The 14,113-nt window shown below is 44.6% G+C and overlaps 1 protein-coding gene across 4 annotated transcripts in view; it reads right to left on the minus strand.

Annotated features, from left to right (window-relative positions):
• LOC109870683 (diacylglycerol kinase beta) overlaps positions 1-14,113 on the minus strand; it is a 158,717-nt gene that overhangs the window by 41,321 nt on the left and 103,283 nt on the right. For all 4 annotated transcript variants that reach the window (XR_004205613.1, XM_031805527.1, XM_031805525.1 and 1 more), the window contains one exon: positions 10,052-10,116. Coding sequence is in view for 3 of the 4 variants with exons in the window: in XM_031805527.1 (XP_031661387.1) it covers positions 10,052-10,116 (65 nt within the window). In the remaining variant the exon portion in view is untranslated. The remainder of the gene's footprint in view (positions 1-10,051; positions 10,117-14,113) is intronic.

The following is a 14,113-nucleotide window of genomic DNA, read 5'->3' on the forward strand; positions in this document are numbered from 1 at the left end:
ACAATTAGGCATGGTTTCAATTCTCAATGAGCCGAACTGCCTAACCTCATTAGCTAGTTTCCACTTGAGAAGCCCTGTAAAAATAGGATTAACTCAAAGGTTTTTTTCTCTCGTGTGGACAGAGGAGTGTGACAGGGAGACAAAGCTACTGTACCACTACCACAATCCCTGCTTGTATCCCACTGAGCCTGGCTAAGAGAGGAGAAAAATCTTCAGAAATCTACAGAATAAAGCACCATTGGCCTAGGCTCACAGCCTACTGGCACTACCCAGCTAGGACATTCAGTTCCTTGGAACATGTGGGTGCTTCTGTTTTTGGTTTCCCATTGGTTCTGGGCACAAAGCTATACGATTCCTGACTGGTCAAATCAACAACAACAAAACATTTAAGTTGCAGGGAGGTTTTGAGAATGGTTTACTATGGTTCCCTGAAAGTTTTCCTGAGAGGTTTTATTATTCATTTCCTTAGGTATTAATCATGCAAACATTTTTATTGTGGCACAGCATCAGTGAGAATTGAACCTAATGATATTTTCCCTGTCCATGGAATTAGTTCACTGTGCCACCAGGATGGAGTTAACATGACATGTTTTTTTAACTGATACAAAGCTGTTGATTTTAATCTATTCAAACAGAACCCCTTTCAAAGGAAACAAGCATTTAGTGTGTGTGGCCAACACACCTGAACAGACTTAACAAGATAGAGGCTAGAGAGAGTTTTGTTGACGCTGAGAACGGAATTTATGTTTCATATAGCATTCTTAGATTGTTCTTCGAACGTTACTAATGTTTTCTAGTTTTTTTTTAGAAAGTCTTAATGTGCTGAGAACATGACTTTAAATAGAACCATGAAGAAACCTTCAGAAAACGTTATGTAGCAGTACTGAAATTCCCACAGAAGTATGTTGTTTTTTAACATTCTCTGAACGTTCTGAGAACATTACTTTAAATAGAACCATGAGAAAACATGTAGAAAATGTTATGCTGCAGTACTGAAATTACCACCTAAGAATCATATGGTTCTCAGAACTTTCTGTGCTAGCTGGGTATCATGCACCATTTCCAGAACATTGTGGGATGGTTGCATACAAAATAAGCATAGGACAACCAAGCTCTCACCAAGTTCTAAGATATATTGTTCCAGAACATTATGTGCTAGCTGGGTAGTGGATAGGGGCCTTTTTTTGTGTGCAGCCTGATAAGAAAATATTTTTCATTTATATGCTTGAGAGTTGTGGCGGCAGGGTAGCCTAGTAGTTAGAGTGTTGGACTAGTAACCGGAAAGTTGCAAGTTCAAACCCCCGAGCTGACAAGGTACAAATCTGTCATTCTGCCCTTGAACAGGCAGTTAACCCACTGTTCCTAGGCTGTCATTGTAAATAAGAATTTGTTCTTAACTGACCTAGTTAAATAAAGGTACAATAAAAAGCTGAATATGCAAGGCTGTGCTTGTCTGTCTGTAAAGCCTGGGGCTGGTGAATTCAGGGCTATGAGTTCACCGGTTCAAACTGTGCTAACTGTACCCTCAGGAAGCACATACTGATCAGTCTTCCTGATTGTAGCCAAACACATTACCAACCAACGTTGATGGATGGATTCATATTTCATTACCGGAGAGAGGAGAATGTAGCCGCATGGGAGAGGAGAAAAAAACCTAGATGTAGAATACAGGTTTTATGTGGTTAAAAGAGTGGCTTCAAATTCAGAAAAGGCCTGGGGGCACGCACTCATCCATCTGCCCACGCCCTCCCCCCGTCTCTACCCTTCATGCCCCTAACAGGGCTGTGTCCCCCGACCCTCCCTCCTCCCTTCCCATTACCCTCGCATCTGGCCCACCCCCTCAGAGTGATAACAATCTATCCTAATCCCCTGTGAGAGTAGTGACCTGCTGACCTCCCCCTGCCCCCTCCTCCCTCCCCTCCCTGTATCTCCGGTACAGATCAGTCAAAGCTCACCTCTTGCATGGGCAGCAACATCAGCTTTTACACGCACAATCCTGACTGAGATACAGGGCCTGACAGACAAACAGACAGGAGGAGACTGTGTGTGTATGGCTGCACCATGGCTTGTGCTGCAACACCTAGAGATAGGAGGGGATGGGGGACGGGAGAGGGGGGTGCTGATAAATGAAGGTTAAATAAATAAAAATCTCAGTTTCAGATCATTGTCTTACACTGTCCTGATTGGTTGGGAGGTTAGGTTATTCAGGGAAGCCATTAATAACAATTTAAATGTTGTGTTGACACATTCCTTGTTAGGGTAAATCCCTGCCCAAGGGGTGATGCCATGCACCCATGGTTTTATAACCTCTGACCCTGGCTCCTTGCCGTAGACTACACTAACAGGTTCAGCCAATGACAGACAAGGTAGTTTTCAGCAGCAGACAGAGGGTCTGTAGGGGGAGAGGAGAGGAGACGGTCTGTGGGGGTGAATTGTTAGATACTACGGCACTGTTGTATTTCTCTACACCCGCAATAACATCTGATAAATATATGTATGCGACCAATAAAATGTGATTGGATTTAGGGGGAGAAGAGAGGACAAGGTCTGTGGGGGAGAGGAGAGGACAAGGTCTGTGGGGGAGAGGAGGTCTGTGGGGGAGAGGAGAAGGTCTGCAGGGGAGAGGAGGTCTGTGGGGGAGAGGAGAAGGTCTGCAGGGGAGAGGAGGTCTGTGGGATGAGAGGAGAAGGTCTACAGGGGGGGGAGGTCTGTGCGATGAGAGGAGAAGGTCTGCAGGGGAGAGGAGGTCTGTGGGATGAGAGGAGAAGGTCTGTGGGGGAGAGGAGGTCTGTGGGATGAGAGGAGAAGGTCTGTGGGGGAGAGGAGGTCTGTGGGATGAGAGGAGAAGGTCTGTGGGGGAGAGGAGGTCTGTGGGGGAGAGGAGAAGGTCTACAGGGGGAGGTCTGTGCGATGAGAGGAGAAGGTCTGTGGGGGAGAGGAGAAGGTCTACAGGGGGGAGGTCTGTGCGATGAGAGGAGAAGGTCTGTGGGGGAGAGGGTCTGTGGGATGAGAGGACAAGGTCTGTGGGGGAGAGGAGGTCTGTGGGATGAGAGAACAAGGTCTGTGGGGGAGAGGAGGTCTGTGGGATGAGAGGACAAGGTCTGTGGGGGAGAGGAGGTCTGTGGGATGAGAGGAGAAGGTCTACAGGGGGGGAGGTCTGTGCGATAAGAGGAGAAGGTCTGCAGGGGAGAGGAGGTCTGTGCGATGAGAGGAGAAGGTCTGCGGGTGAAGAGGAGAGGACATTCCTTTACATTGATCTGAGACTAGGCAACACACAGTGATCTGACACACATACTGTATAAAGGGATGCAGATGCACACACACACACACACTAAGAGATCTAACACAGAAACATTAGCTATAAAGACAGTGTATGATCTCAGAGTCCTAAAAATAATTCAGCCATATGATTTGAGCTGGCTTGTCAGAGATGAGTGCTACTGTCTGGCAGGGAGTCAGCACCAGCCAACGGAGAGGACTGTGGGTATATTTATCTTTTGCACCACAGGAACACAACAGCAGGACATGACAGGTTCAAACGGATCAAACAACCACTAACACACAGTTAGACGCACACACATACAGTAGACGCACACACTTAGTGTCGACGCACACACTTACTGTAGACGCACACACTTACTGTAGATGCACACACTTACTGTAGACCCACACACTTACTGTAGGCGCACACACTTACTGTAGGCGCACACACATACTGTAGACGCACACACTTACTGTAGACGCACACACTTACTGTAGACGCACACACTTACTGTAGACGCACACATTTACTGTAGACGCACACACTTACTGTAGACCCACACACTTACTGTAGACCCACACACTTACTGTAGGCGCACACACTTACTGTAGACGCACACACATACTGTAGACGCACACACTTACTGTAGACGCACACACTTACTGTAGACACACACACTTACTGTAGACGCACACACTTACTGTAGACGCACACACATGCTGTAAGCACACACTTACTGTAGACGCACACACATACTGTAAGCACACACTTACTACATGCACAGAGAGCAGGAGCATTACCATGAGAGGCAGACAGTCTCCCTTTCTGCTCATCTCACATAGCCAGGCAGATTACATTGATTGAACTTGATTAATCAATGTGAAAATAACGAAGCAAAGCCCCGATTAGCTTGAGAATAATTCATATTGACAGCAGCTTGAACTGCAGCACAGATCCAGATCTGGGTCAGTGCTCTCCGCTCAGATGTTGAATGCTCTTGGAATGGTCCACTAACCATCTAGTCTACTACATTTGAACTATACAGTATATAACATTTCCATTGGTAAGAAAACTCTACTTCACTACCAGTCCAATGATTGGAGATGCCAAGAGAGGAGATGGGTGAAGTACGGTTTTACAAATGAGGGATGATCAAAGGAGATCCCATCCCCTAGAGAAGGAGGAGCCCCATTAGCCCATTCTGGCAAGGAGAGTTCCATTCTCACACATGGGTGGGTGTCTCTCACGTCTGTCAAAGCCCCTCTCCCCCCTCCTCTTTCTGTGGTGGCTGAATTGAAAGAGTGAACATATTTAACCTTTATTTAACTAGGCAAGTCAGTTAAGAACAAATTCCTATTTACAATGACGGCCTACCCCGGCCAAACCCGGACGAAGCTGGGCAAATTGTGCGCCGCCATATGGGACTCCCAATCATTGCCAGATGTGATACAGCCTGGATAAAATAATATCAAAAGTGAGACTCGGTCTTTCATTACACTCCTGGTTAAATGCAACCTAGCTGGCCTACCTGCCTCTCCTCTTATCTGGGTTGATACCTCTGGGAAACCATTGGGCTTTAACCAAGACACTGCATTGTCATTGTAATCAAACCAACAAAAACATCTAGAGATTCTTTCTTGTTTCTTACAGGGCAATCCAACACTTCCTAATCTACAACTTCCTCTCTCAACACGCACACACGCACATACACATACACACTGGTAAAACTGGTGCTACTGGTACAACTGGTACAACTGGTACTACAGGTAATACTGGTACTACTGGTACTATTGGTAATACTGGTGCTACTGGTAATACTGGTGCTACCAGTGCTACTGGTGCTACTGGTAATACTGCTGCGACTGGTACTACTGGTAATACTGGTGCTACAGGTGCTACTGGAGCTACTGGTGCTACTGGTACTACTGGTGCTACTGGAAATACTGGTACCACTGGTAATACTGGTACTACTGGTACTATTGGTACTACTGGTGCTATTGGTAATACTGGTGCTACTGGTATAACTGGTGCTACTGAAACTACAGGGTATTTTGATGCTGCTGGTGCTACTGATACTACTGGGTCTTTTGGTGCTCCTGGTACTACTGGTAATACTGGTACTACTGGTGCTACTGGTAATACTGGTGCTACTGGAAAACTGGTAATACTGGTACTACTGGTGCTACTGGTAGTACTGGTACTACTGGTATTACTGGTAATACTGGTGCTACTGGTACTACTGGTACTACTGGTAATACTTGTGCTACCATTGCTACTGGTAATACTGGTGCTACCGGTGTTACTGGTGCTACTGGTAATACTGGTGCTACTGTTACTACTGGTAACACTGGCGCTACTGGTATTACTGGTAATACTGGTGCTACTGGTAATACTGTTACTACTGGTGCTACTGGTGCTACTGGTGCTACCAGTGCTACTGGTAATACTGGTGCTACTGGTGTTACTGGTAATACTGGTGCTACTGGTACTACTGGTGTTACTGGTTCCCGAGTGGCACAGCGGTCCCTGGTTTGAATCCAGGCTGTATCACAACCGGCTGTGATCGGGAGTCCCATAAGGCGGTGCACAACTGGCCCAGCGTCGTCCGGGTGTGGCCCGGGTAGGCCGTCATTGTAAATAAGAATTAGTTCTTAACTGACTTGCCTAGTTAAATAAATAAATACTGGTAATACTGGTACTACTGGGAATCATGCCTGCTGATGGCTGCTCCACTGAGTGTCAAATCTCACACGTTCCTCGCCTCCCAAAAAGTCCCACAAGGGGGAGGGGGGCAGTGTGTGGAAATGTGTGTGACAGAGAGAACAAAACACTCAGGGAAGAGGGACCCCTTATGCCACTCACTCTGAATTCAGCCATGTCAAAGATCACTCATTGAGACCAAAGTGCCTAGTCTCTGATGAACTGTAGATCGAGAGCAACTGTCCTGTACCAATCAATATTTAATAAGGTAACAATTACGTTATATGAAGTATTAAAAACCAAAGGGTTGTTCACAGAGTATTGCTTTGACACTGAAATTGATGTAAAATTGAATAGTTGCAGCCTTGATGTAAACGTCCTTAGCCAGGCCAGTGCTACATTATTGTCTCTGTCTGGAATGCTAGCCTAATGGAACAGACAACCAGCCAGCCAGCCAGCCAGTCAGACAACCAGCCAGCCAGTCAGACAACCAGACAGCCAGTCAGACAGCCAGCCAGTCAGACAGCCAGCCAGTCAGACAACCAGCCAGCCAGCCAGACAACCAGCCAGCCAGCCAGTCAGACAACCAGCCAGCCAGCCAGTCAGACAACCAGCCAGCCAATCAGACAGACAGCCAGTCAGACAATCAGTGACAGAGTCAACAGAGTCAACAGCATCACACATTGGTATTTTTTTGAATACTTTTGGAATGTGTTTGTGTCCCAAATGGCACCCTGTTCTGTGGGCAGGGCCCAATAGGGCTATGGTCAAAAGTAGTGCACTAAATCAGGAATATGGTGTCCTTTTTAAATCCAAAACAGTGTCTATTTTATGTGACAAAATAACAATTGTGATAACCAGCCATTCAGCAGCAGGCTAACCCCTATCTCTCTCTCGCTCTCTCTGTAATGTTTCAGTCAACCCAGTGCCTGAAATTGTTACAATAATCAGAGCAAAATCCTGATGCAGAAAGACCTCTAAAATTAGAATGAAACTTCGATAAAGATTAGAATGAAACTTCGATAAAGATTAGGATGTGTCCTGCTAATCTCAACCTCTTGGTCTCAATGTGTTAGCCAGCATTAGACTATGGCAGTAAATCACCACTGTCTCAGTGTTAGATTAATATGATTTATTAAATATTCATGCATGCTGCTCCATTTCAACCTCCCATATGGCCTCTGTTGTCCCTTCCTATACCCACTGGCGCACGGACTCACACGCACACATGCATGTGCACGCGCACAAACACACACACACACACAGGCCTCAAGGGCGACTGCAATCAAAAAGGACAGACAGACAGGCAACACTCTTCCTACTGCATCAAAAGCCCATACTGCTTTGGGCTATGTTATGTGTGCTTTTTACTGTGCATCTCAATGGAAAAAATCAGTGAGCAGAGCAGGCATCAGGGGGGGATAAAGTCAAGCAAAGTCTGGAAATGAAAGAGATTAACATCAAAGGAGTTACGATGCACCGTAAAAGACCACTGGGATGGTGTGTGTGTGTGTGTGTGTGTGTGTGTGTGTGTGTGTGTGTGTGTGTGTGTGTGTGTGTGTGTGTGTGTGTGTGTGTGTGTGTGTGTGTGTGTGTGTGTGTGTGTGTGTGTGTGTGTGTGACAGGGGGTGCGAGCTGCGAGATTTAATTGTATTTTATTTTTTTACATTTTCCCCACACAGTATTTAGTACATACATCATGACATGACATCACTGTTTGCTGCCCATTAAGCTCGTCAACCTCCCAAATGATGTTCCTCTTTCCCTCAATTTCTGCAATTTGAAGACAGAATGAGACATGACTGAATTGAGACCAAAGTTCCCTCTAATTATTTTTGGCACTGAGCAAATTTCAGGTCTGCTGAGAGCAAACTTGAACATTGTGAAAATTCTGTGCAACTTTCAGCATGTGTTTACTGTGAACACTGAGGCTGTACCTGTTTTAAGTTACAGTTAACAGTGGCCATGTAGGCTATTGTGGATATTTCATCCTAATGTAGCACTACAGTACCAGAGTGGCCTACCATTTTAAAAAATGGAGAAAATGCATCCCACAACATTTTTACATGGAAATTCTATCATTCAGCCTACAGTAGCAGCCAATGTGTGGTGTTCAATGTAGGCCTACATTCCATGAGACTTTTGGGGAAAAAAACATGCGGGGCTTGACATTAACCGGTTTATCCACTTGTCCATCAGAAAAGGTGACTGAAAATGTTGTGTTGTTTGATGCAAGAAACCACTTTACAAAATAAAATGCATTATTATTGCATACCATTATTACAGAGAATCATGCTACCCTCTGTCTATTGGCTACTTAGCTAAGTCAAGGCTGTCTCAAAATACAACACTGCCCCTTTAAGACAAAAAAATACCTCTTTACTTGCTTTTTAGAGATGTTTAGAAATGAACTAAATGTGTGTTGCACATCATTATTTCTGTCTCATGCACAACCTTATGTTGTTACTCTTATGAACAGAGAAAGTTAAATATTCCTTAATATTAAAAAAGACCCATGCCGCTAATAATAACAACAAAGTCAGCCTACAGATACAGTTTTCTACTCATTCATTACAGCTGCAGTGCTTGTTGTAGCGGAAATAGGAAGAACGCGTATTTTATGGCTTATAAAAGTTTTGAATACAAAGTGTTGACAGTGCTGAGTAACAACTTAAACATGAACTCACTCATAAAAACAGCAGCTCTTTGCTGTATTCGTTGACAGTCTCTCTCTAGTCATGGTTTTAAACGTTTTGAAATCTCACAGTATCAACTTTGCTGTAGCTTTCTTTTATGCCTGCTACGTTACTGCAAACACGGTCATCTGAGCCATCCGATTGGCCAGCGATAGACATTATTCTACCATAGTCTTCTGCTGAAAAACATATGTGTTATGGCTTTACACCCCCTGATATATTGTAGAGAAAGAGTTACATGTCTATCAGAACACAAAGGGTGTTCTTTAATGGAAGCCTCTCCAACATAATCCAGGTAGAATCAGGTATTCCCCAGGTCAGCTGTTTAGGCCCCTTACATTTTCAGTTTTCACTAACAACTCGCCACTGGCTTTGAGTAAAGCAGCTTAAAGGGAACATTGATTGTGACATAATGAGACACAATGAGACATGATTGAGTTGAGACATAATGAGGCACAATGAGACATGATTGAGAACTATGATTTGTTCTTTACACTTTGGTTTCTCTTGCCTTAAGCAGAGATGACAGATTCACCTTCAGACAGTCAGGGAGAGACAAACCCTTACATGATATTTCATTAAGAGCTTTTATTCATTCTCTTGCTGCATTTAGTCATACTGTCTGTCTGTCTGTCAACAGTAACCCTTCTATTCAATTGGTTTAAATGTGATGTAATAAAAAAATCTTTATGCAAGGGAAGTTGAAGGCAAGGAATGGATCCAAAGTTCTTAAAGATGAATTTCATTCATTTGACTGGTAGAAAGAGTTGCATGGACTCCTGCTGCTTCTAATATGAGCTTTTGTATCAAAGAATCTCCTACTCTTACACAAGGACTGACTGGCAATTAATTCAAATGGACATTCTTACATAATTAAACATGCATGTGTACAAATTGGTGTGTATAACCCCTTCCATAAATGTTTGACCCATGTACAAAATGTCACAGCCATTGCATCAGAAGGCATAGAATGTGGCCCGTAGCAGAACAATAAACGGTAGTGATCACATGACTTCAGGGTCGGCCAGTTAGAATAGACACTGGACTTTGGTCGCATGGATTCCTTCTTAGGAACCCTCAAAACCCTCATATCAGTTAGTTACCATTAACATCACAGACAGAAGCCAGACAACGCCAATTTATTGGCTGTCACTAAGCAGGCAGGATGTGTCCTGCCTTATTATTGATTTCCGACCACTGAGGCCGAATATGCTCTAGTATTTTTCAGAGCACAGAGAGGGACTGGATCTAGTTGTGGTAGTAATTGATGCAGTTGGGAGCAGCTAATGAGTAATAATGACCATTCACTGTGTCCAAATAAGCAGTATGAGACAACATAGGGATACAAGTACACATGAGCTTAAGTGGAATGAAGTCTGTATCAATCTCTCACCTGCTGTTGAATTTCTCTGGGTGCTTCTCTCTCATCAAGTGGAAGCGGTGAGCGATGGAGGCGTCCTATAGGGGGAGACATAGAGCTGTATTAGGCTTTTACTGGGCCATTACCTTCCACTTTTGTGATTGTGGTCCTGGGTCTGTGTGATCCTGGGTCTGTGTGATCCTGGGTCTGTGTGATCCTGTGTCTGTGTGATCCTGTGTCTGTGTGATCCTGTGTCTGTGTGATCCTGGGTCTGTGTGATCCTGGGTCTGTGTGATCCTGGGACTGCACTAGGCCTGATAACAGGCTCATAATGTCACCACCTCAAATGTTATTTGTCACATGCGCCGAATACAATTCATTTATTTATTTTATTTAATCCTTATTTAACCAGGTGGCCAGTTGAGAACAAGTTCTTATTTACAACTGTGACCTGGCCAAGATAAAGCAAAGCAGTGCAACAAAAACAACAACACAGAGTTACACATAAACAAACCTACAGTCAATAACAGAAAAGAAAAGAAAATGAGAAAAATCTATGTACAGTGTGTGCAAATGTAGAAGATGTGCAGACTTTACTGTGAAATGCTTGCTTACGAGCATAAAAATAAAAGGCACTCTATAGGAAAGCTGGGTTGGAACCCTTTTCCATCGGCGCCATCGTCAAACCTATCCTCCTGCCCACCCCTGTGTTGTGTGTTTGACCCCATCCCCGGAGGACCTCTGGGGGCAGGGGTAGACATAATCAGTCAAATGGCTCCAACACTAGGATGTGTGTTCTCCAGAGCCCGCCTCAGCTCTGCAATGACCTGAGGCCAGAATGAGCTCACTCATATTAGTCTTGTGCTATGGACATGACACAGAGTGAGACATGACCACTGTCTAGGATTGAAAGCATTACAATAGATAAATAAGTGATTTTATCAGAAGGAGACAGGAGGCTTTCCGGTAATGGGCAGGTGGAGAGAGGACAGGGTATGGAGGAAATTGTTAAATGAGCAATGAACGTCATGTCCAAAAGAGAGAGAGACAACTGGCTTCCTACCAGTTGTGGTGATGGTGTTTATGAGAATGGTAACAAGACTGCAATGAAGATGGCAGTTATTTTGGTCATTTGTATCTGCTCCTAGAAATAAATGGACAAAGAACCTTTGGAAATTTCATCAGGTCAAACGTATTCTCAACAACGGAAAAAAAGTCCCTGTCACTAGTCACTGATGTTGTCCTGGTGACATTGCACAAATTGAAGCTAGAACACGTTCTGCTAACACAAAGAAGGATTAAAGCAAAGGCAGTGTCAAGATAGAGAGACACGAGCGGGAGAAGAGAGAGGTAGAGAGACAGAGAAAGAGAGCCCTGGAGAGAGCGAAAGAAAGCGCCAGAGAAAAGACGTGGGAGGAGAGGAGACTGGAAAAGACCGGAAGGTATGGCAAGTCGCATCACCCTCACCTCTTTACCCTCCTCCCACTATCCACTGGAGCCTCTAACATCTCCGGGGCCCCCCATTAAACCTCTCCAGGGCCCTCCCTCCATCAAACCTAGCGTATGTCCCACGACATCAGCAACTATTGTGTCCCAAAATATCTCTGCACCTGCCAGCCTGGCATGGCTCAGTGGCTATGAACATGGAATCCATTTAAACAGGAACCTGGGGAAACAGGTGCTATTGGCGGTCTGGATGAACACCATAAACCATACACCAAATACTAGGCATAGTGATTAGAAGATGGGGGATGGGGGGAGTTGGTTTGTTGTTAACCTCTAGGCCTTGTGCCATGTTTAAAAAAAGGGAGAGCGGTGGAAAGAAATCATGACATTTGATACATTGAAGGACTGCATGTTCTGTATCTGTATCTAGGGTGTATCTAAGGGGGAGGAGTGGACAAAGAAACAAATCACTCGCTAGAAAAGAAAGGTTTTCAACCCATTTTGGGTAGTGCCCTTTCGGTAAAATTTAACGTGTGCTGTGGGGATGTCATCGGCAACCTCTGAGGGAGATTCAGAGGAAAAGTGGGTGTCACCCCTATCTCCGCCCTCTCAATCCTCACCACTATCTCCCCCCTATCAACACTCACCCATATCTCCCCCTCTCAACCCTTACCCATATCTCCCCACTCTTAACCCTCACCCCTATTTCCCCCCTCTCAACCCTCACCCCTATCTCCCCACTCTTAACCCTCACCCCTATTTCCCCTTCTCAACACTCACCCCTATCTCCCCCCTCTCAACCCTCACCCCTATCTCCCCCCTCTCAACCCTCACCCCTATTTCCCCCCTCTCAACACTCACCCCTATCTCCCCCCTCTCAACCCTCACCCCTATCTCCCCACTCTCAACCCTCACCCCTATCTCCGCCCTCTCAACCCTCACCCCTATCTCCCCCCTCTTAAACCTCACCCCTATCTCCCCCTCTCAACCCTAATCCCTACCTCCCCCCTCAACCCTAATCCCTATCTCCCCCTCACTCCCCCCCTCAATCCTAATCCCTATCTCCCCCTCTCACTCTCCCCCCCAACCCTAATCCCTATCTACCCCTCTCAACCCTAATCAATATCTCCCCCCTCTCAACCCTAATCCCTATCTCCCCCTCTCAACCCTAATCAATATCTCCCCCCCCTCAAACCTCCCCATATTTGCCCCTCTCACTTTCCCCTCTCAAACTTCTCCCCATCTCCCTCTTTCCTTCTTCCCTTTAAACCCCCCTATTTTCTCCCTCTCACTCCCCCCTCTCAACACTCACCCCTATCTCCCCTATTCACTCTCCCCTCTCAACCCTCACCACTGTCTCTCCCTCTCTCAACCCCTGGACAAAAATTCAGATCAAGCCTGGTATAAACTCATTGGAGAATCCCCATTGAAACAGCTTTTCAATAAGAGATATGAAGACGGTCAAATTGAACTGGAGCTCTTGATCTACATGTCCATACAGGGTCATAGCGAGCCTATCATAGCGAGCCGCTGTGCCGTCCATCTGTGCCCCTGTCATCATAGCTGTTGGTAGCAGGTGTTAACCCGACTCGCTGGGGACCTGTTCCTGTGAATATGGGAGTGTGTGCTTTTATGGAAGCAATGCATGCTGCTTCCCTCCAGAGTTCATTTGTATCATTTGGGGTTATATACAGTGTCTTGTCTTTGTATATCTGTGTGAGGTTGTGTGAAGTTGTGTGAAGTTGTGGGAAGTTGTGTGAGATTATGTGAGGTTGTGTGAGATTATGTGAAGTTGTGTGAATTTGTGTGAGATTGTGTGAAGTTGTGTGAATTTGTGGGAAGTTGTGGGAAATTGTGTGAGATTATGTGAGGTTGTGTGAGATTATGTGAAGTTGTGTGAATTTGTGTGAGATTGTGTGAAGTTGTGTGAAGTTGTGTGAGGATGTGTGAGATTGTGTGAAGTTGTGTGAAGTTGTGTAAAGTTGTGTGAGATTGTGTGAAGTTGTGTGAAGTTGTGTAAAGTTGTGTGAGGGTATCTAGATTCATTTGAATTAGTGTTAAAACATTTTCTCAGTTTTTTTTTACTGTATATGATGTGTATCTGTGTATGTATAGTAGTGTGTATCTGTGTATATATAGTCAGTAGTGTGTATCTGTGTATATATAGTAGTGTGTATCTGTGTATATATAGCTAGTAGTGTGTATCTGTGTATGTATAGCTAGTAGTGTGTATCTGTGTATATATAGCTAGTAGTGTGTATCTGTGTATATATAGCTAGTAGTGTGTATCTGTGTATATATAGTCAGTAGTGTGTATCTGTGTATATATAGCTAGTAGTGTGTATCTGTGTATATATAGCTAGTAGTGTGTATCTGTGTATATATAGCTAGTAGTGTGTATCTGTGTATATATAGCTAGTAGTGTGTATCTGTGTATATATAGCTAGTAGTGTGTATCTGTGTATATATAGCTAGTAGTGTGTATCTGTGTATATATAGCTAGTAGTGTGTATCTGTGTATATATAGCTAGTAGTGTGTATCTGTGTATATATAGCTAGTAGTGTGTATCTGTGTATATATAGCTAGTAGTGTGTATCTGTGTATATATAGCTAGTAGTGTGTATCTGTGTATATATAGCTAGTAGTGT

The sequence above is a fragment of the Oncorhynchus kisutch genome, linkage group LG26 (genome assembly GCF_002021735.2).
Source record: "Oncorhynchus kisutch isolate 150728-3 linkage group LG26, Okis_V2, whole genome shotgun sequence".
In the NCBI taxonomy this organism is placed as follows: domain Eukaryota; kingdom Metazoa; phylum Chordata; class Actinopteri; order Salmoniformes; family Salmonidae; genus Oncorhynchus; species Oncorhynchus kisutch.